At 43.2% G+C, this 22,019-nt stretch overlaps 1 protein-coding gene across 2 annotated transcripts in view; it reads right to left on the reverse strand.

The window, feature by feature from the left end:
* kansl3 (KAT8 regulatory NSL complex subunit 3) overlaps window positions 1-22,019 on the reverse strand; it is a 79,077-nt gene that overhangs the window by 40,630 nt on the left and 16,428 nt on the right. For both annotated transcript variants that reach the window (XR_006309887.1, XM_043681073.1), the window contains exons 4-10: window positions 21,076-21,261; window positions 18,426-18,557; window positions 16,794-16,910; window positions 13,186-13,287; window positions 11,724-11,795; window positions 10,553-10,627; window positions 7,176-7,333 (exon numbers count right to left, since the gene is read on the reverse strand). Coding sequence is in view for 1 of the 2 variants with exons in the window: in XM_043681073.1 (XP_043537008.1) it covers window positions 7,176-7,333; window positions 10,553-10,627; window positions 11,724-11,795; window positions 13,186-13,287; window positions 16,794-16,910; window positions 18,426-18,557; window positions 21,076-21,261 (842 nt within the window). In the remaining variant the exon portion in view is untranslated. The remainder of the gene's footprint in view (window positions 1-7,175; window positions 7,334-10,552; window positions 10,628-11,723; window positions 11,796-13,185; window positions 13,288-16,793; window positions 16,911-18,425; window positions 18,558-21,075; window positions 21,262-22,019) is intronic.

Raw genomic sequence — 22,019 nt, forward strand, 5'->3', positions numbered from 1 at the left:
TGAGCATAACAGGTACAGTTAAGAAAGTTTGCAGATGACACCAAAATTGGAGGTGTAGTGGACAGCGAAGAGGGTTACCTCAGATTGCAACAGGATCTTGATCAGATGGACCAATGGGCTGAGAAGTGGCAGTTGGAACTTAATTCAGATAAATGCGAGGTGCTTCATTTGGGAAAGCAAATCTTAGCAGGACTTATACACTTAATGGTACGATCCTAGGGAGTGTTGCTGAACAAAGAGAGTGCAGGTTCATAGCTCCTTGAAAGTGGAGTCGCAGGTAGATAGGATAGTGAAGACGGCATTTGGTATGCTTCCCTTTATCGGTCAGAGTATTGAGTACAGGAGTTGGGAGGTCATGTTGCAGCTGGACAGGACATTGGTTAGGCCACTATTGGAATATTGTGTGCAATTCTGGTCTCCTTCCTATCGGAAAGAAGTTGTGAAACTTTAAAGGGTTCAGAAAAGATTCACAAGCATGTTGCCAGGGTTGGAGGGTTTGAGCTACAGGGAGAGGCTGAACAGGCTGGGGCTGTTTGCCCTGGAGTGTCGGAGGCTGAGGGGTGACCTTATAGAGGTTTACAAAATTATGAGGGGCATGGAGAGGATAAATAGACAAAGTCTTTTCCCTGGGGTGGGGCAATCCAGAAGTAGAGGGCATAGGTTTAGAGTGAGGGGAAAGATGTAAAAGAGACCCAAGGAGCAACTTTTTCAGTCAGACGATGGTATGTGTATGGAATGAGCTGCCAGAGGAAGTGGTGGAGGTTGGTACAATTGCAACAGTTAAGAGACATTTGGATGGGTTTATAAATAGGTAGGGTTTGGAGGGATATGGGCTGGTGCTGGCAGGTGGGATGAGGTTGGGTTAGAATATCTGATCGGTTTGGATAGGTTGGACCGAAGGGTCTGTTTCTATAAAACAAAAAAATGTGACTACGGCAAACATTGCTCCTTTACAGGACGAGAAGGGGAATTTCGTAATGGGATATGATGAAATGGCCAAGTCATTGAACAGATATTGTGTGTCGGTCTTCACAGTGGAGGACACCAATAACATGCCAGATTTTTTTATCCAGGTAAGACCTGGATAAAAAAATCATCATCAAAGAGGTAGTGTTGGGTAAGCTAATGGAGTTAAGGGTAAACAAGTCTTCTGCCCCTGATGGAATACTTCCCAGGGTACTAAAAGAGATGGCAGGAGAAATAGCATATGGAATTGTGGAAACTTTCCAAACTTTGCTGAACGCTGTGGCAGTTCCAGCAGATTGGAAAACAGCAAATGTGACACTACTGTTTAAAAAGGGAGATAGTCAAAAGATGGGGAATTATAGGCTAGTTAATGTAACTTCTGCAGTGAGGAAAATGCATGAGTCTATTATCAAGGAAGAAATAGTAACACATCAAGATAGAAATTGTTTTGTCAGGGAGATGCAGCATAGTTTCATGAAAGGCAAGTCATGCTTAACTAACCTTCTGAAATTCTATGAAGACATTATGAACAAGAGGGACAACAGGGACCCAGTAGATGTGGTGTGACTAGATTTCCAAAAGGCATTTGAAAAGGTAGAACACAAAAGATTGCTGCATCAGATAAAGATGCATGGCATTATGGTCAATATATTAGCATGGATAGAGGATTTGTTAACTAACAAGAAGCAAAGAGTGGGAATAAATGAGTGCTTTTCTGGTTGGCGATCAGAGGCTACTGGTGTGCCTCAGGGATCAGTGTTGGGAGCGTAATTATTCACAATTTACATTGATGATTCGGAGTCAGGAACCACGTCTCATGTGTCAAAGTTTGCAGATGACACTAAGGTGAGTGGTAGAGCAAAGTGTGTAGAGGACTGTGCAGAGGAACACATAGTTTAAGTGAATGGGTAAGGGTCTGGCAGATGGAGTACAATATTAATAAATGTGAAATCGACTAATATTTGAATGGTAAGAAATTGCAGCACGCTGCTATGCACAGGGACCTGGGTGTCCTTGTGCATGAATCACAGAGGTTGGTCTGGAGATGCAACAGGTAATTCAGAAAGCAAATGTAATTTTGTCTTCCATTGTTGAAGGAATCGAGTTTAAAAGCAGGGAGATGATGTTGCAGCTGGATACGATGCTGGTGAGGCCACACCTGGAGTACTGTGCACAGTTTTGGACAAAGTACATACTGGCACTGGAGGGGGTGCAGAGGAAGTTCACTTGGTTGATTCCGGAGTTGAGAGGGTCGGCTTACGAGAAGAGACTGAGTCGACTGGGATTATAGTCACTGGAATTTAGAAGAATGTCGGGGTGGGGGGAAATCTTATGGAAACATATAAAATTATGAATGGAATAAATAAGATAGAAATCGAGAGGATATTTCAACTGGCAGGTGAAACCAGGACAAAGGTTACAGCCTCAAAATTACGGGCAGCAGATTTGGGACCAAATTGAGAAGCAACATCGTCACCCAAAGGGTTGTGAATCTATGGAATTCCCTGCCCAGTGAATTGGTTGAGGCTTCCTCAGTAAATGCTTTTAAAGCAAGATAGATACTTTTTTGAACAGTAAAGGAATTAAAGTTTATGGAGAGAGGGCGACTGAGTGAGGTTGAGGCCATGAAAAGACCAGCCATGATCTTACTGAATGGTGGAGCAGGCTCGAAGGACTACTGCAGATGGACAACGTCTGCTCCGAGTTCTTAACGTCTTCTACCTTTGAGCCAGTTGTGTGTCCAAATAACTAGCTCTCCTGGTCTTCCATGTGATCTAATCTTGCTAACCGATCTACCAAGAGGAACCTTGTTGAATGCCTTACTGAAGTCCACATAGATCACAACCACCACTCTTCTCTCATCAATCCCCTTTGTTAAGTCTTCAAAAAAAATCAATTAAGTTAGTGAAACATGATTCCCCACGCACAAAGTCATGTTGGCTATCCTTATCAGTCCTTGCCTTTCCAAATACATGTAAATCCTGTCCCTGAGGATTCCCTTCAATAATTTGCCCACCACCGATGTCAGACTCACCATCTATAGTTTCCTGGCTTCTCCTTACCACCTTTCTTAAACAGTGGCACCACGTTAGCCAACCTCCAGTCTTCCAGCACCTCAACTGTGACTATCGATGATACATATGTCTCAGCAAGGGGCCCAGCAATCACTTCCCTAGCTTCCCACGGAGTCCCACCAGAAAAGATTCTGGGGATTTAGCCAACCTCATGTGTTTTAAGACATCCAACACAACTTCCTCTGTATATGGAGATTTTTCAAGATGCCACCATCTATTTCCCCACAGTCTATATCTTCCATGTCCTTCTCCACAGATAATACGGATGCAAAAAATTCGTTTAGTGTCTTCTTCCATCTCCTGCGGTTCCACACACAGGCCGCCTTGCTGATCGTTAAGGGACCCCATTCTCCCCAGAATTAGCCTTTGGTCCTTAATGTATTTATAAAATCCCCTTCGTTTTTCTTTAACCCCATATGCCAAATCTATCTCATATCCCCCTGTTGCCCTTCTTATTTCCCTCTTAAGTAAACTCCTAAGTTTGTACTGTTCTGAGGATTCACTCGATCTCAGCTGTCAATAGCTGACATATGCTTCGCTCTTTTTCTTAATCAAAACTTCAGTTTGTCCAGTCATCCAGCATTTCCTGGACTTACCAGCATCTCCTTTTACCCTAACAGGAACATACTGCCTCTGGACTTTCATGAGCTAATTTCTGAAGGTTTCCCATTTTCCAACCATCCCTTTATCTGCATTCATCCACCCCCAAGCAACTTTTGAAAATGTTGCCTCATACCAAGAAAACTGGCCTTGCTCCAATTTAGAACTAAAACTTTTAGATCCGGTCTATCCTTTTCCATCACTATTTTAAAACAAATAGAATTATGGTCGCTGGCACCAAAGTGCTCTCCCACTGACCCTGCCTTATTTCCCAAGAGTAGCCAATTTTGCACTTAAGACTATGGCAGTCCCAGCCTATGTTTGGAAAGTTAAAATCCTCTACCAAAAGCACCCTATTATTTTTACTGATAACTGAAATCTCCTTCCAAATTTGTTTCTCAATTTTCCGATGACGATTGGTGGGTCTATCATCCAATCCCAATAAGGAGATCCTCATTTTCATATTTCTCAGTTCCACCCAAATAACTTTACTGCATGTATTCCCAGGAATATCCTCCCTAAGTACAGACATAACTTGATCCCTTATCAAAAACACCACTCCAGTTACAATCACCAGTCAACAAAAGGAGCACGAGCCATCCGGTCAGAGTCCTTCAGTATGGAGACAGGCCGACCAAAATGTCCATCCACACTAATCCCATTCCTCTGCACTTGGCCCATATCCTTCTCATCCTTTCCTATCCATATATTTGCACAAATGCCTTTTAAAAGTTATTCATGTGCCTGACTCAACTACTTCCGCTGGCAGCTCATTCCATATGCTTACCATCCTCTGTGTAAAGAAGTTGCTCCTCAGGTTCCCTTTTATTCTTTCCCCTCTAACCTTAAACTAATGCCCTCTAGTCCTCGATTCCCCAACTCTGGGAAAAAGAGAGGCACAGATAGAATGAATGCACAGTCACGCTCTTATACACTTCCGTAAGGATCCCCCTCAGTCTCTTACACTCCAAAGAAACAAGTCCCAGCCTGTCCAACTTCTTCCTGTAACTTAGACCGTTGAGTCCAGGCATCATGCTTGTACATTTTTTCTGCACTCTTTCCAGTTTAATAATATCCTTCCTATACAGGGTTAACAAAACTGAACACAATACTCCAAGCACGGCTTCCTGTATAACTGCATCATAACTTCCCAACTTCTATACTCAATGCCCTGACTGATGAAGGCCAGTGTGCCAAAAGCCTTCTGCATTGTCCTGTCTACCTGAGACTCCACTTGCAGTGAACTATGCACCTGAACTCCAAGGTCCCTCTGTTCCACTGCACTCCTTAAGGCGCACGAAACTCCTACCTTGATTTGACTTTCCAAAATGCAAGACCTCACACTTATCTGTATTAAACTCCATTTGCCATTTCTCGGCCCACCTCCCCATCTGGTCAAGGTTCTGCTGCAATTACTGATAACCTTCCTCACTGTCCCTGATACCGACTATTTTAGTGTCATCAGCAAACTTACTAATCATGCCTTGTACATTCTCTTCCAAATCGTTGATATAGATAACAAACAGCAGTGGGGCCAGCACGGAGCCCTGAAGCACTCCACCAGTCGCAGGCCTCCAGTCTGACAAGTATCCTTACACTATTACCCTCTGCTTCCTACCATCAAGCCAACTGTGTATCCAATTTGTCCGGTTCACCCTGGATTCCATGTGATCTAACCTTTCAGAGCAGCCTACCATGTGGAACCCTATCAAAGGTCATATAGACCATGTCAATTGCACTGCCCTCATCAACTTTCCTGGTCACATCATTAAAGAATTCTCACAAATTTGTGAGGCATGATCTTGCACTCACAAAACCATGCTGATTACTTCGATTCAAACCCTGTGTTTCCTAATGCACGTATATCTTATCTCTCAGAATCTTCTCAAGTAACTTACCCACCACAGATGTTAGTCTTACTGGTCTACAGTTCCCATGCTTTTCTTTGCAGTCCTTCTTGAATAAGGGCACAACATTCGCTATCCTCCAGCTTTCCGGTACCTTACCTGAGCCTAACAACGATGCAAAAATATCAGCCAGGGCTCCTGCAATTTCTTCCCTACTCTCTCGCAGTGTTCTTGGATACTACCAGTCAGGACCAGGAAATTTATTCACCTTCATACATTCATCCAACACCTCTTCTGTTGCGATCTGGACTGACCCCAAGATATGACCATTAACTTCCCTAAGATCCCAAGTCTTCACGTCTTTCTCCATGGCAAAAACAGAGGAGAAATATTCATTGAGAACCTTGCCCATCCCCTTAGGTTCTGCACATACATGTTCACTTTGGTCCTTGAGGGGCCCTATTCTCTCTCGAGTTATTCTTTTTCCTTGAATATACTTAAAGAACTTCTTTAGATTCACACTAATCTTCTCAGCCAAGGCTATCTCGTGCCCGCTTTTCACCCTCCTGATTTCCTACTTCAGTAAAGTCCTGTATTCCCCTGTATACCTCCAGGGATTCCCTTGATCCCAGCTGCCTGGGATAACTCCTTTTTTCTGGTCAAAGCCTCCATACCTTTTGTCAATCAGAGTTCCCTAATCCTGCCAGCCTTGCCCTTCACCCTTACAGGAACATATAGACCTTGAACTCTAGCTATCTCACTTTTAAAGGAATCCCACTTCCTGGAGGTCCCTTTGTCTGCAAACAAACTTCACCAATCGACCCCTGCTAGCTCCTGACTAATTCCATCAACATTTGCCTTGCCCCAATTTAGAACTTGAACCTGTGGACCAGGTTTGTCCCTCTCCATAACTATTTTAAAACTGTTACAACTATGGTCACTGGTCCCAAAGTACTCCTTCACTGTCACCTCCATCACCTGTTCTGCCCTATTTTCCAACAGTAGGTTGAGGTTTATCCCTTCATCAGAAGGACCCTCTCGATATTGTTTGAGGAAACTTTTCTCAATACACTTCACAACCTCATCTCAGCCCTTAACATTCTGGCAGTCCCAGTCTCTGTTAGGAAAATTAAAATCCCAACTATGACAACCCTATCGCTCCTGCAACTCTCACCAGTCTCTCTGCATATTTGTTCCTCTAATTCCTGTTGACTATCTGGGGGCCTATAGTATAACACCAATAACATCACCAGTCCCTTATTATTTCTTACCTCCACTCACACACCCTCAATGGATGATCCCTCAGTTATTTCAACTCCGATTACTGCTATGATAGCCGCCTTAACCAAAAATGCAACTCCCCTCCCCTTCCACCACCTCTGTCCCACCTAAAGCACCTGTAACCTGGTACATGAAGCTGCTAGTCCTGTGCCTCCCTTAGCCACGTTTCTGCAATAGCTATAATAACCCAGTTCCACATACCTATCCACGCCCTGAGTTCATCAGCCTTATCTGTCAGCACTCTTACATTGAAATAGATGCAACTTAATCCAACAGGCATTCCTTACTCTCTGCCATGTTCCAGCCTGACCTCTCTCTGCAACCTACGTTTTCTGATTACTGTATCTCCTTTGAGCTTCCTTGCTGTTGAGGATTCCACGCTCCTGTAGTCAAGTTGCAGAAATACCTGAGATTGTCATCTGCACCTCCGACTATCACCAAACTGTTTTCAGCTCGAATCTTCTCCCGGAAATCCTCAACGGCATCAGTGTTGCATTGCACTGAGTTCTGTCCCATCACAAATAAGACAGGTGTCTTCATATCCAGTAATGGGTCATCGACATCCTGATGGGGAAATTTGGACATTTAACATTTGGGTGACAACCTTCAGAATGGTCCTCAAACATTGCATGCATCTTTGAATCAAACTTCCTTGAAACAAATAGAGGCACTAGTGTCCTGTTCAATGAGTTAGCAATGATCAGTGACACCACTTTTGACCCCTAACTCCTGAGATTTCATATGAAAAAGGAGCAGCCCATTCAGCCCCTCAAGTTGGTTCTTCTCCTCAATGAGATAATAGCTGACCTTCCACTGCCGTACAATTTAGTACGGCTTTAAAATTTAGAACTGGTCTGGCACTAATTACCATTTTCACAAAACAATTGCAAACCTCGACTTCCTGTCTGCATTGAAGTCTTTCCAACTTTCATTTCAGGAAGACTAGATTCTAAACATTTTGAATACCACAATGAATTCTGGACTCCTCACCCAACAGAAAAAAATTCTTTCCATCCTATCTATCGTCTTAATTCAGGATTTCAGTAAATTATCACTCAACTTTCAAAATTGGAGGCAACAAAATCACAGTTTCTACAATCTCTCATTCTAACAACCATTAGAAGTCAGATATGATTTTGGTAAATTGACTCTGTACTACCTCTAAAGCTGAAACATCCTTTCTTAAGGATTGTTCTTTGAGCAGCTCGCAGCATTTAAGGTGAGGTTTCACCAGGACCTTGGATAGCTGGAGCATGACCTGTACATGTATCATTGTTCCTGAAATAAAAGATAGCAGTCTGATTTTGATCATCTTCTATCACTTCTGTGACTTTTCTGCAAACCTCTTTGGACTGCTACAGTTTGTACTTTCTTACTGTTTAGTCTATACTCTGTACTAACCTTTGGTCCAAAGTGGACAGTTTCAGTTGCATAAATTGAAATCCACTGATCAGTTTTAGTCATTCACTTATTCCACCAACATCTCTCCAGAATTTAATTTTCTATCTATACTATTTCAGTGCTGCCTATCACTGTCTCATCTGTTAATCACAGTTAGACGCTGCCAAACTTGATACATTGCTTTTGCACTCAGCACCCATACCATTGATTTTTAAAAAAAAATGAATAGTGAAGGTGCCAAGACAGAGCACTGTGGGACACCCTTGGTCACATGCTATCACTGTCTGTCTCCTGCTGCTCAGCTGCACTGTGAACAAGGTCAACCTTTGCCTTCAATTCTGTGAGCTTCAACTTTAGCGAAAGGCCTGAGATGAGGGATTTAATCGCTACCTTCCAAGAGTCCATACATTAAGATACACAGACAAATTCCATCCACACTCTGTGGTACCTTTCAAAATAACTTATCGAATTCAAGAGGCAAGAGTTACACTTTTCTAGCAAGGTGTACACCCAAGTTGAATTGTAGACCAGGGTAACTTCCAGACAACAGACATTAGGTGAACTGGTATACAGTACAATTCCCGAGCTCTGCTCTCTCAACTTATTTCCAAAGGTCAATTGATGTGCATAACATTTTAACTAAAAAGGACAGTTCAAAACACAAAGGGAACTTAGTAAACTTTTTCAACATGCTGCCATCTAGCTCCACTATAAATATGGACTGAAACCTAGGGCTCAAATTCAGATCACTGCACAACAGGCAATCACTTGGGTACATGTGCATGTGCTGGCTTTCTTCAAGGGCATCTCAGCTCACTGCCCCCCACCTTTTCTCTGTGGCCATGCAAATGTTCGATATCTACATATTATCAGACAAATTTCCTGGTATCGGTTTTGAAGAGGTTGGCATTAAAGCCAAACACTTTTTTTCCCCCCCCCAGTATAACTGTATGTATATTTTAATGTGGATTATGAGATCTCAACACTTTTATATTTCTTTTTTTAGCTGGTTATGTGATGGGTCATCCATAACGTTTCTTTTTATTGGCCTACTTTTCAGCACTGAGGTATTTTTGCATTCTGAATGCTCTGTCAACATTTATGTTACCTCTGACCTGTTGTCATCAGCTTTTCTTTTTGCTAAGTTAGCACTGGTCCACAGAAGAGGGTGAACTAGTTTTAGGCCACATTAATTTCTTGAGCAAACTGCACTGATTTTCTACAGGCTTATCCATAAACAGATCAATTCATTTTCATATGAAGATTATCTGGATTGTTGAGCTGAAATTAGCTTTAGTCCCTATTTCACACTTCTTCCTTTCCAACACTTAATTAATCCTAACTAATTAACAACCCAAAATTTAATGTAGCCTTAAGCTAACTAATCCAAAGCCATATTACTTAGCCCTGGAATGTTTGATGGAACATGGGAAATTGAGCTTTATTCTGTACCTAACTGTGTGTTGTACTTGCCTTCAGAGTTTAGAAAGCGCGTTAATTTGATGAGATTAGACTCCCTACAGTGTGGAAACAGGTCCATCGGCCCAACCAGTCCACACCAACCCTCCGAAGAGTAACCCACCCAGACCCATTTACCCCTGAATCATGCACCTCACGCTATGGGCAATTTAGCATGCATATCTTTGGACTGTGCGACGAAACCAGAGCACCCGGAGAAAACCCACGCAGACACGGGGAGAATGTGCAAACTCCACACAGACAGTTGCCCAAGGCTGGAATCGAACCCGGGTCCCTGGCACTGTAAGGCAGCAGTGCTAACCACTCAGCTACCATGCTGCCCTTTATTTTTTAACTAAGTAATACAGCAATGAAACACATCCTTCAGCCCAATTCATCTATGCTGACCAGGTTTCCTGAATTGAAATGGTCCCATGTGTCTGTGTTTGGCTCATATCCCTCTGCCCCTTTCCTATCCGTGTCCCTGACCAAGTGTATTTTACATGTTGCAATTGTACTCACCTCTACTACTTCAGCTGGCAGCTCATTCCGTACATGCAACACGCTACATGCAAAAACGCTGTTTCTCATGTCTATTTAAAATCTCTCTTCTCACCTTAAAATTATGCCCTCCAGTTTTGGATTCCCCCACCCCATGGGGAAAGAACTTTTGCCAATCACCTTATGTGTGGCCCTCATGAGTTCATAAATCTCACCCCTCAACATCCTACACTCCAGGGAAAAATAGTCCCAGCTTGTTCAGCCTCTCTTTGTAACTCAAGCTCTCCTGACTTGGTGATATCCTTGTAAACCTTGAAAATATGCAGTGTATCTTCCCACCGAATATGTTTTGAAGTTAAAAAATAGTTTCACTGTCCAAATCATTACTTATAATAAAAATAATTGAAATGATGTGATCCTTACTCCTCTTGGTCCTTCCACAGTGAGCAGAGGAAATCCAAGGCAGACAACAGCTGAGACAAATTCCATCATTGAGACCTGCACAGAGACACAACTACCAACTTGAGACATCATCCCCGTTATTACAACAATCATGCAGCTCAATGAAGAATTTCATTGTCTACGAAGCACTGTATAACACTGTGAGCTCGTGAGCATTGCATCAAGATAAATAAAGACTTGGAACAACACACCAATGTGGGGTAGAAACTGTACTTGCCCAGGTTTCACTAAGTGCCTCAGCATATGATAAAGCACTTTACACAAAGAGTCAGTGTTACACTCATCAATGGTGCCCATGGAGAGAACAGAAAACAGCCAGACTACCCTGTGATCCAACCAGCAAACATTTGATGGACTCTCTCATGATGCCCCTATCACCTGTCTGTGCACTGCACAAGTTTATGCCAGGCAGACTATCTGTTCTCACTGCTGGACAGGTGATTGCTCCCATTTGAATCAGGATGTATAAACTAAACTGGGGTCAACTCCACCATTTTCTGGATGTGAGAAGTACCATCAATGCCCAGCCTTAACCCAGGCTCCTGTGTACCTACTTTAGACATACTGACCAGCTTAAGGCATGTCCTGCTGCCTCAGATTCTGCATTTATTGCCAGGATTCTGGAATACAGCATTTTTCCAATCCTTGACTCTGAATTACTACTAATTCCCAATTCCTGAACTCAAATTATTCGGATTACTGCCCATTCCTAATCCCTGATTGTGGATTTCTGCCTGTCCCAGTCCCAGGCTCCAGAAAACTACCTATCCCCAATCCCTTAATTACTGCCAATTTCCAATTCCTGTCTCCAGATGACTACCTTTTTCCAATTCGTGCCCATTCCCAATCCCTGACTCATAATTTCTGCCAGTTCAATCACTGATGATCTGACAAACTTCTTCTCACTTGTTTCAATGACTGAGATTCTTCTCCCTCATCAAAAACCCCTTCACTTCTCACTCAACATTGAGTACTCTTTGAATTAAAGATATCTTTCTCTTCGTGAGCTATGCTATATAAATGAGAGATGCTGTTGTTCAGTGGTCAGGGTTCAAGGGAGGGCACTAGCCCTGGATATGGTTCAACCTCCCCACTTCAACTTATCAGAACAGGCCAAACTCAGGTTCCTTACATGGCAAGCAACGATGGCTCCAACATTCCAACCGATCAGTACAATTGGTCTGCTTGCAAAGTGAGTCTGCAACTAGGAGAGAGAGAGAGAGAGAGAGAGAGAAAAAAAGAGACACAAATGCACATGAGTACATCTGAATACTTTACCAACATAATCAGGATTTTTGCTTCTGCCACCCTTGCAGGTACTGAGCTCCAGATTTATAGTCAGTGAATTTTTTTTAACCTCGCATCCCCTCTAAACCTCTTTCCCCTCACCTTAAAGCTATGGTCATGGTCACGGATCCCTTCAAAGGAAGAGGTTTCTTCCTGTCCACTTTATTTACACCCCTCACAGTTTTATACGTCTCAACCATGTCCTCCCTCAGTCTCCTCTGCTCGAAGGAAAACAACCTCAATGTCTCTTTATAACCAAACTAAAAGAGCACGATGATCATGATGGAACTGCATAAATTGCTAGTTATTGCACAATTTGAAGATTGTGAGCAATTCTGGTCACCTCATTACAGAAAGAACGGAATTGCAGCAAAGAGGATGCAGAGGACACTGACTAAGCTGTCGCCAGGGATAGCAAAGTCTAGTCCTGGAGAAAGATTGGATTGGTTGGGGTTGCTCTCTGTGCACAAGAGGAGCCTGAGGAGATTTGATTGAGGCGAGCAACATTGAGGCAGGCCCTTGTACAGTGGTCAGTAAGGGTCTATTTTCCTTATTGGAATCATCAGTGACAATAGGGTATAGACTTCAAGTGATCGTTAGGGATTAGAGGGGAGATAAGGAAAGGTTTTTTCATATCCAAAGTGCGTTCATGGTCTGAAGTTCACTGACTGAAACAACAGCAACAAGCAGAAACCCTCAACAGAGCTCAACGGTTTCTGGATGTGCACCTTTGGTAGCAGAACCCGCAGGACTCCAGAGTATAGGCTGAAAAGTTGCCAGGGTTGGAGGGTTTGAGGTATCGGGAGAGGCTGAATGAGCTGGGATTATTTTCCCTGGAGCGTCGGAGGCCGAGAAGTGACCTTATAGAGGTTTATAAAATCATGAAGGACACCCCAGTCTAACACCAGCACCTCCAAAGGAAAAGATTTTAAAAATAGTCCCGGGGGGTAACGTTTTCACACAGAGGGTGGTGCGTGTATGGAATGAGCTGCCAGAGAAACTGATACAATTTTAACATTCAAAAGGCATCTGGATGGGTATATGAATAGGAAGGTTCTGGTGTATATGGGCCAAATACTAACAAATGAGACTACATTAATTCAGGATATGTGGTCAGCATGGACAGGTTGGACCAAAGGGTCTGTTTCCATGCCGTACATACTGCACGACTCTTGATTGTTGCATTCAAAACCCCACGGTTAGAATGTGGAAGGAGGAAACACAAGGGGGCAAACTCAGCTTCCAAAGGACCAAAGGCCTTTTGTAGCAAAACTCTGCTTTGACATTCTTGGTGTCAAATTACCTACCTCCAGGATCTTGGCTCGGACCACTCCAATCATGTGCTCCAGACATTGCACCACACTCACTCCTGAGCCCCCATTTACAACGTGCATGGTGACAGGTATAACCTGGAGGACAAAAAGAACGCTTCAAACCTCTCAAGAGAACAAGCATAGTGATCAACATAAAAACAAAGTGAAAAATTACAACAGCTCCAAAATTGAACATCTTTGACCGGCATTTGAATCCCTGAGAATAAAAGACAACTGCCCTCACATTCTACGTTGAGCCTAGCGTTACTTCGGTTACTGCATCACTACCTCCCCCAACCACATTTCCTCATTCCTCCATCTCTCATCAACAACCTCCCCCGCAGTCTGCATGCACTCTCCCATTTCCTTGTCAACTCTCACTCATAGGTGATCCTACAACACCTCCCCCACTCCCACCCATTTTGACTAAAAGAAAAGTTCTGTGGCGTTGTTAAGTGGTTGACATGTTGAATTTATCCAATGAATGGTCATAACCTTTGGTTTATCTCAAGCATCACACATTAACGAGTGAAAAAACAGGAGCTTTTCCACATGAATGCATGGTTGGAGATGGTGCAAGAAGGTGGCTTTAGATTTCTGGGACACTGGAGGTGTTTTTGGGGGCAGGTGGACATCTACCTGACCTGAAATGGGAGCAGCATCCTGACAAGGTTTGCTGGTCTTGTTGTAGAGGATTTAAGTTAACTTGCCAGGGAAGCAGGATCAAGACAAAATGTTCAGTAGGGGAAGCTGATGGCCAAATTCAGAAGAGAAGCAAGGGACTCAAGGCATAAACATTACAGGCAAGTTTAGTGCACAAGAAAGTTTGACAAGGTTGAATGGTACTTATTTTAATGCAAGAGGTCTGATAAACAAGGCAAATGAGTTGAGAGCTCAAATTAAAACATGGGGATGCAATGCAATTGCTTTAACTACGACAGGATTGAGAGGGGGCAGGATTGGCAGCTCAATATTCCAGGCTACAGGGGTTTCAGGTGAGACAGGGAAGGAGGTAAAAGGAGAAGAGGTGTCACAATATTGATCAGGGAATCGATTATAGCAGTGAGGAAGGATGACATTTTATAAGTCTCAAGAAATAAGAACATATGGTGGTACTTAAACTCCAAAACGGAACAACTACATTAGAGAACAGAACATAGAACGGTACAGCACAATACAGGCCCATCGGTCCTCGATGTTGCGCCAACCTTTTATCTTACTCTAAGATCATACTAACATCATTTTACTATCACTTGTGTGCCTATCCAAGAGTGGCTTAAATGTCCCTAACGTATCTGACTCTACTTCCACAAAATAACAGGAACACTGGCAATAATTTTCAATTCCTTGCTGACCAAATGAGAGGTGCCAGAGGACTGGAAGACAGCCTCTGTAGTACCATTAGTCAAGAAGGGAACAAGAAAACCAAGAAACTATATGCCAGTCATTCTCACCTCTGTGGTGGGGAAACTGCTGAAAGCAAATCTGAGCGACAGAATTAAACTGTAGTTGAAGATGCCAGGATTAATCAGCAAGTCAACATGGTTTGGTTAAAAGTAGCTCATGCCTGAGCAGCTTGATTGAATTTTTTGAAGAGGTGTCTAGGTATGTAGATGAGGGCAATGCTTTTGATGCAGTCGACTTGGATTTCACCAAGGGCTTTTAGATTAGATTAGATTAGATTCCCTACAGTGTGGAAACAGGCCCTTCGGCCCAACAAGTCCACACCGACCCACCGAAGTGTAACCCACCCAGACCCATTCTCCTACATTTACCCCTTCACCTAACACTACAGGCAATTTAGCATGGCCAATTCACCTGGCTTTTGATAAGGTCCCATATGGGAGACTGAGAGTAAAAGTAAAAGCCCATAAAATTCAAGAAGATTTGGCAAATTGAAGACAGAATTGGCTGAGTGGCAGGAAATAGAGGGAGATGATCAAGAGATTTTATGCGATTGGAAGCCTGTGTACAGTGGGGTTACGCAGCTATCAGATTTGGTGCTGTTTGAGGTATATTTAAATGATTTAGACTTGAATGTAAGAGGGTTGATCATACAAGTTTGCTGCTGATAATACGAAAATTGGTGCGTGATAAATATTGAGGGTTGCCTTAGATTACAAGAGGGTATCGATGGACTGGTCAGATGGGCTGATCAGTGGCAAAGATAAGTACATGAAAAGCAAAGGTTTGGAGTGATATGGACCAGCAGCAGACAGGTGGAACAAGTTGAGTTTGGGATTATGTTTGGCATGGACTGGTTGGACCGAGGGTCTGTTTCCGTGCTATACGACTCTGTGATTCTGTGAAATGGAACTCAATCAAGATAAGCATGAGGTGATGCCCTAGGGCAGGACAAACAAGGCAAGGGAATACATGATGAACGGCAGAACCTTGGGAATCACTGAGGATCAGATAGACCTTGATATGCATGCCCGTCAGGCCCTTAAGGTAGCAGGACAGGCAGACAAAGTGGATAAGAAGGCATATGAAGTACCTGCCTTTACTAATCTAGGCAAGAGCAGGGTAGATGATGTTCGAATTGTATAAATGTTGTGTTTGACCACAGCTAGAAAATTGTGCATAATCCACATCACACAAGTGACAGCACTGGAAAGGTTGCAAAGGCTATTTATCAAGATATTGGCTAGACAGCGTAGGCCATGAAAAGAGACTGAACAGACTTGAGCTGTTTTTCTTGGAGGAGAGGAACCCGAGGACGGACATAATTGAGATTTACAAAACTTTATGGGCATGGACGGGGTAGGCAGGAATAAACCTTTCCCCTTGGTGAAGGGCAAGAATTTAAGGTAAGGGGAATGAGGTTTGGAAGGGATGCAAGGAAATAAGTTTTCACCCAAAAGGTGGTGTGAATCCAGAACTCAACCCCTGATGTCCAGAAACAAACAGTAGGTCGTGAGGAGTGATTATCCAAAATCTTGTAAATTTCGCCAGAATTTACAAGATTAAGGGGTGATGTGATCAAATCCTTCAAGATATGAACAGGAGAAGTCAGCGTAGGTAAAGATAAGAATATCGACTGTTTGGGAATTGTAGAACAATAATGCACAATCTGAGAATTCAGACCAGAATATTGAGAAGTGATGTTAGGAAGCAGTTTCTTGTCCACAAATGGCAGTGGATGCAGGGTTAGTTGTTCATTTTAAATCTGAGTTAGATTTATTTTTGTTAAGTAAAGCTATTAAGGGATATTGGTCAAAGGTAGGTACTTGGAGTTAGACCATCAGCCGTAATCTTACTGAATGGTGGAACTGGCTCAAGTGGCTGAATGGTGTACTCTTGTCTTCATGTCCCCAAGGGCGGTAGATAGAAACGCTCATATAACATTTAAGAAATATTTAGTTGGAACACCCGCAAATGCCAAAGCATAGAAGGCTAAGGACCAAGTATTGGAAAATGGGATAACAATAATTAGGTCCTTGTTGCTGACTATGACACTAGGACTAATAATTTCTCAACTGAAATCTTGAGCAGGCTTCACTGGGAGGTAGAGGGAACAAGGCCGCAGAGAGGCTACCTCATGAATAAAGACAAGAAATTTCCTCACGCTGTGCTTATAATGAGGTCTGAGTGTAACAAACCTTTCCCAAACAGGACAGCTGAGATAACCAAAAACGGTTCCTGCGTGATGCAGATGTCATGTTGTTCATGGGTCCACTAGGAGTGACGAGCAGCAACGGAGAACCTGGGATCTTACTCTGCAGGTCAAAGCAACAGTATTAGAAAAGTTTTCCAACAGCAGTTATCAGAGCTGAACCCACCCACACGAAACCAGTGTACATGTAGTACAGCCAGGAACAACTGTGGTTATCATGAAACAGCTATTGACTTTGGTAGCTCCACTTCCATTCAGTGCGCACATTTGACAAGGCCTTGGAATTTTTGAAGTTAAATTAGACATTCTTGGGTCGAAAACCTCCCTAACAACAACTTTTTGAATTGTTAACTTGCAGTTTGTCACAGGCCTGAGCAAGAGACAGTTGAACTCAAACCTCCAGAAAGGCTACAGAGACAAGTCTCCCTCTTTCTCACCCTAATGGGGAAAAAAAAGCACAGGGTTTTAAAGGAACAATTTCAAACTTAAGTAAAGACCAAGGTCAAACTGACCAGCTACCAAATCGAGGATCTTATATCGTTCTGCAGTCAACAACGTCCATAACTATGCCATAAACCAAAACAACCACGAGAAAGTCACCTCATTCCACCCTTGCAGCTTGGAGTCTATCCATAGAATTTAGTGCTCTCTGCCTATCCCAGATGAGACCGAATGTCTTGGGTCAGCAAAGTAGCTCAGTGGTTAACACGGAGTTCGATTCCACACTTGGGCGACTGTCTGTGTGGAGTTTGCACATTCCCCCTGTGCCTGCATGGGTTTCCTCCAGGCGCTCCGGTTTCCTCCCACAGTCCAAGGATATACAGGTTAGGTGGATTGGCCATGGAATATGCAGAGTTACCACGATAGGTTGGGATTGAGTAGGCTGCCCTTTGGAAGATTGGTGCTGACTCGATGGGCCAAGTGCCCTGCTACCACACTGAAGGGAAGCTATGATTTTCTACCCATGATATTGCAGTAGAACCACCTCTCTTATTTGTGAATAAACATGTGTGTTTGGGTTTAAAGGGGCTATAGGTACGTTTGCATGCTAATATTTAACAATCCACAGTTCACAGCAGGTTCACTCAACTTAATTTCTGAGATAAAGGAGTTATTTTCTAAAGAATGGTGCTAAGAATGGCCAGCAGCTAATGAATCTCAGACAGATAGGAGGGTTAGGGAAAACATGGACAATCCTGAAGGGATTTGACAGGATGGATACCCAGAAGATGGTTCCTCTCATGGGGGTTACTTGAACTGGACGACTCAGCTTAAGAGGAAGACCTCTCCCTCTCAGATTTTCTTTCACTCAGTAGGTCATTACCCTGTTGAGTTCTCTTCCTGGAAAGCAGTGGAGTAAGGATCACTTAAATCATAAAAGCTTGAGTTTGATAGATTTTTTATCAACAAGGAAATCGAGGGTTATGTGGACAGTTAAGGAACAAAGTGGAGCTGAAATCAGCCCTGATTTAATTAAGTAACAGAACAGACGCGTGGATCAAATGGTCTACTCCTGTTCCTAAGTTTCATATTACGATGCAATTACAGCAGTAGAGGAAATACCAGCCTCAGGCCTTCCATGTAGTGAAGGATTTTCCACAGCCGATATGTAACTCACCGGTTTATTATGGGAAAGCACTCCTACTGCAGGATCCCACGGTCGCTTCAACAGTAGGGACAGGGCTTCCGCCCCAGCAGCTCCTGACTTAGTGGTGGAGGAAATGATCATTTTATCAATTAACGTTGGTACCTGAAAGGAAGCATATCAAACTTGGTGTCATTGCTCCTTTTATTTTAACCCACTGAGGTTCAGCTAAATCAACGATGCACTCCATTCAAGCCCACGCACACAATCCCCAAGGTGTGATGCCACGATGGCTCACAGTACTCCAAGCATGGTCAAACACTGGAGCGCAGGACACATTACTTTATATGGATTCTCATCCTCTTAACATGAAGGTCAACATTCTAGCAACTTTGCTGATTAATTTTTTAACCGATCATGTCACTTGAAAGATCAAGGCATCTGGATCTCAAGTCTCTTCCCACAGTTTCAAATTTCTCAACATTTAGCAAGTACCTTTTGCTGCTCACCTTGGCTACGTCTGCAAATATGATGATAAGTACAGCAAGTGAGTTTGAACTCTGTGGTCCTTTTTGTCTGATAGCCGCATATGGAACTTCAAAGTTTTGGTGAAAATCCACATTATTATAAATATACAAGAACTGAAATTGGATTTGATGAATCCAAGAATAATGATTTACTTATGGCTTTGAAACATATACTTACTTTTGGCACCTGAATTGTTGTATTTAGTAAGTTACTTTATTTGAAAGATGCAAAATATAGCAAGAAACAACGAGGGTGTTTGCTTGATTGGCTCATATAGCCAAATGCTTGAAGGATATAATGAGAGTATTGTTGGGCAATGTAGAAAGGAAATGGAATGCATGTTGTGATGCATCGAATTTTTGAAAAGGGTTGTAATGAAATGTTACAGACATTTTCCTCCATTTCTCTTGCAACCCTGAATGAATCTAAAGTCCCTAACATTTATATGTCCTGAGACAGCAGTTGCTTGTTCCAAGCATTTTCTGGTGAATTGTTATCGAGTCTGTTTTCTTTTCTGTGAAATGATATCTGGATTTCATAAGGAATTAATTATATTCTCTCCAGTATTCTCTTCGGCCCGACAAGTCCACACCGACCCTCTGAACAGTAACCCAACCAGACCCATTCCCCGACCCTATATTTACCACTGACTAATGCACCTAACACTATCGGCAATTTAGCATGGCCAATTTACCTGACCTGCAAATCCTTGTATTGTGGGAAGAAATGGGAGCACTCGGAGGAAACCCATGTAGACATGGGGAGAATTTGGACACTCAACACAAACAGTCGCCCAAGGCGGGAATCGAACCCGGGTCCCTGGCACTCTGAGGCAGCAGTGCTAACCACTGAGCCACCATGTCACCCCGAATCTGATGCTTTTAGTCTTGATGCTCTCTACATTAGCATAATAATTGAGTTAATTAAATGTAATCAAATTTAAGATTAAATTGACTTTCAAAAAAAAAGGAGCAGCATGGTGACTCAGTGGTGAGCACTGCTGCCTCACAGCACCAAGGACCCAGGTTCAATTCTAACCTCGGACGACTGTCTGTGTGGAGATTGCACACTTTGTCTGTGGGTTTCCTCCGGGTGCTCCAGTTTTCTCCCACAATCTAAAGGTGTGTAGGTTAGGTGAATTGGCCATGCTACAATTGCCTATAGTGTTCACAGATGAGAGAGTTAGGTACATTAGTCAGGGGAAATGTAGAGTAATAGGCTAGGGGAATGGGTTTCAGTGGGTTGCTCTTCGGGGAGTCGGTGTGGACTCATTGGGCTGAAGGGCCTGTCTCCACACTGTAGGGATTCTATGATTATACCTTTGTTTGAGCCAGAATACTGATCTTAAAATGGTCAGATGGTAAACAATTCGTGACCATTCATTTCTGCTATAAATAATGAAATTAGCTGAAAAGCTCAACTAAGTCTGTATTAATTGGATGCCACATACACCAACAAAAGGAGGTCTGAAATTCTGTCAGAAAGACACATTAAATTGGGTTTCAGCTTGAAAGCAGTAGTTCAGGTAGCAAAGGACATTGAAAGTGTAAAATCAAAGAGAGCTCTATCGGTATTGAGCAGTGCTTTCTCTGGCAGCACAGCACTGCCTCGCTGATGGGATAATACTCCCACTGTCAGGCTCAATCAAGGGTTCAAACCTCATTACCTTCAACTGTTTTCCAGCTGGGCTTTCAGTGTCAGCCATAGCTCAGTGGGAAGATCTCTCATTTTGCCATTGCAAGATTCTATGTTCATACCCGACTCCACAAACTTGATGCAAAATCTTGATGGATACTTTCCCCTGTCAGTACTGAGGGAATGCTGTACTGCTGCACATTCTATCTTACAGAAAAAGTGCACTACAGAGACCATGCTCATCATATCAGACACAATGATTTCTCACATTAGTGCAACAATAGCAGGGACACCCCATATTCATTTCTCGACAAACATCAATAATGCAAGATTACTAGGTCATCAGTATTTTGCTGTACACTGGAGCTTGCCACATGCTAATATGCTGCTGCATTATACTACAAGTAATTACAGTACTTAGCTTGAAAACTAAGGTGGTCTTAGGAAAAATGCTAGTCTATCTTTCACCAAGTACACGCAGTTGAGTTCTCCATGATTGTGCAGAATCTGTCATACCTACCTTGCATTTCAAGGTCTGAAGCACATCTAAGTATGCTGCCAGCATGGGCAGGCTCAGGGTTTCCACCAGCGTTGTGTGCAGCCATTGTGTCAACTTGGTGTCCCAGCTGACACAGGCAAGGGCCTGTCGAACACGTCGGGCACATTTATCCACTGCGATCCTCCGCAGCACTGGTTCATTACTGGCCTGAGGACAATAACCTTAGTTTCACTTTGAGATTCAACACAGCACAATTTCTCCAAGCACGACAAATCCCTGCATTCTGCATTATCCTTCCCTCCCAATTGGGGCCAGGATGAGACATTGCTCTTGTTGATTTTTAGTTCTAAAACTAAACAAGAACAAAAACAAGATGCCCTGCTTCCCACGTCCCTTTTGGCAAGCTCCCGCATCAGGAATGGAATTTAGCATTCCATCTGTGTGCCTACTAAAAAGACATACAAACATGTCAACAAGGAACAGGTACAGACCACTCAGCCCCTGAAGCCTGCGCAATCATTCAACAAGGTCATGACTGACCTGCTTACTCCACATTCTTGCCTATCCCCGGAACGGTGACTATCCCCTGCCTCACAGTGCCAGGGACCCAGGTTCAATTCCCACTTCGGGCAACGGTCTGTGTGGAGCTTGCACATTCTCCCCGTGCTCCGGTTTCCTCCCACAGTACAAAGATGTGCAGGTCAGATGAATTGGCCATTCTAAATTGCCCATAGTGTTAGGTGCAGGGTTACATGTAGGGGAATGGGTCTGGGTGGGTTGCTCTTCGGAGGGTCAGTGTGGACTTGGTGGGCCGAAGGGCCTGTTTCCACACTGCAGGGAATCTAATCTAATCAAAACTCTTCACTCCGTTGCTAATCAAGAATTTATCCACCTATGCCTTCAAAATATTCAAGGACTCTTACTTCTGCCAACATTTCAGGAAGAGGACTCCATAGACTCATTAT

Source organism: Chiloscyllium plagiosum, chromosome 41 (assembly GCF_004010195.1).
Source record: "Chiloscyllium plagiosum isolate BGI_BamShark_2017 chromosome 41, ASM401019v2, whole genome shotgun sequence".
Classification (NCBI taxonomy): Eukaryota; Metazoa; Chordata; class Chondrichthyes; order Orectolobiformes; family Hemiscylliidae; genus Chiloscyllium; species Chiloscyllium plagiosum.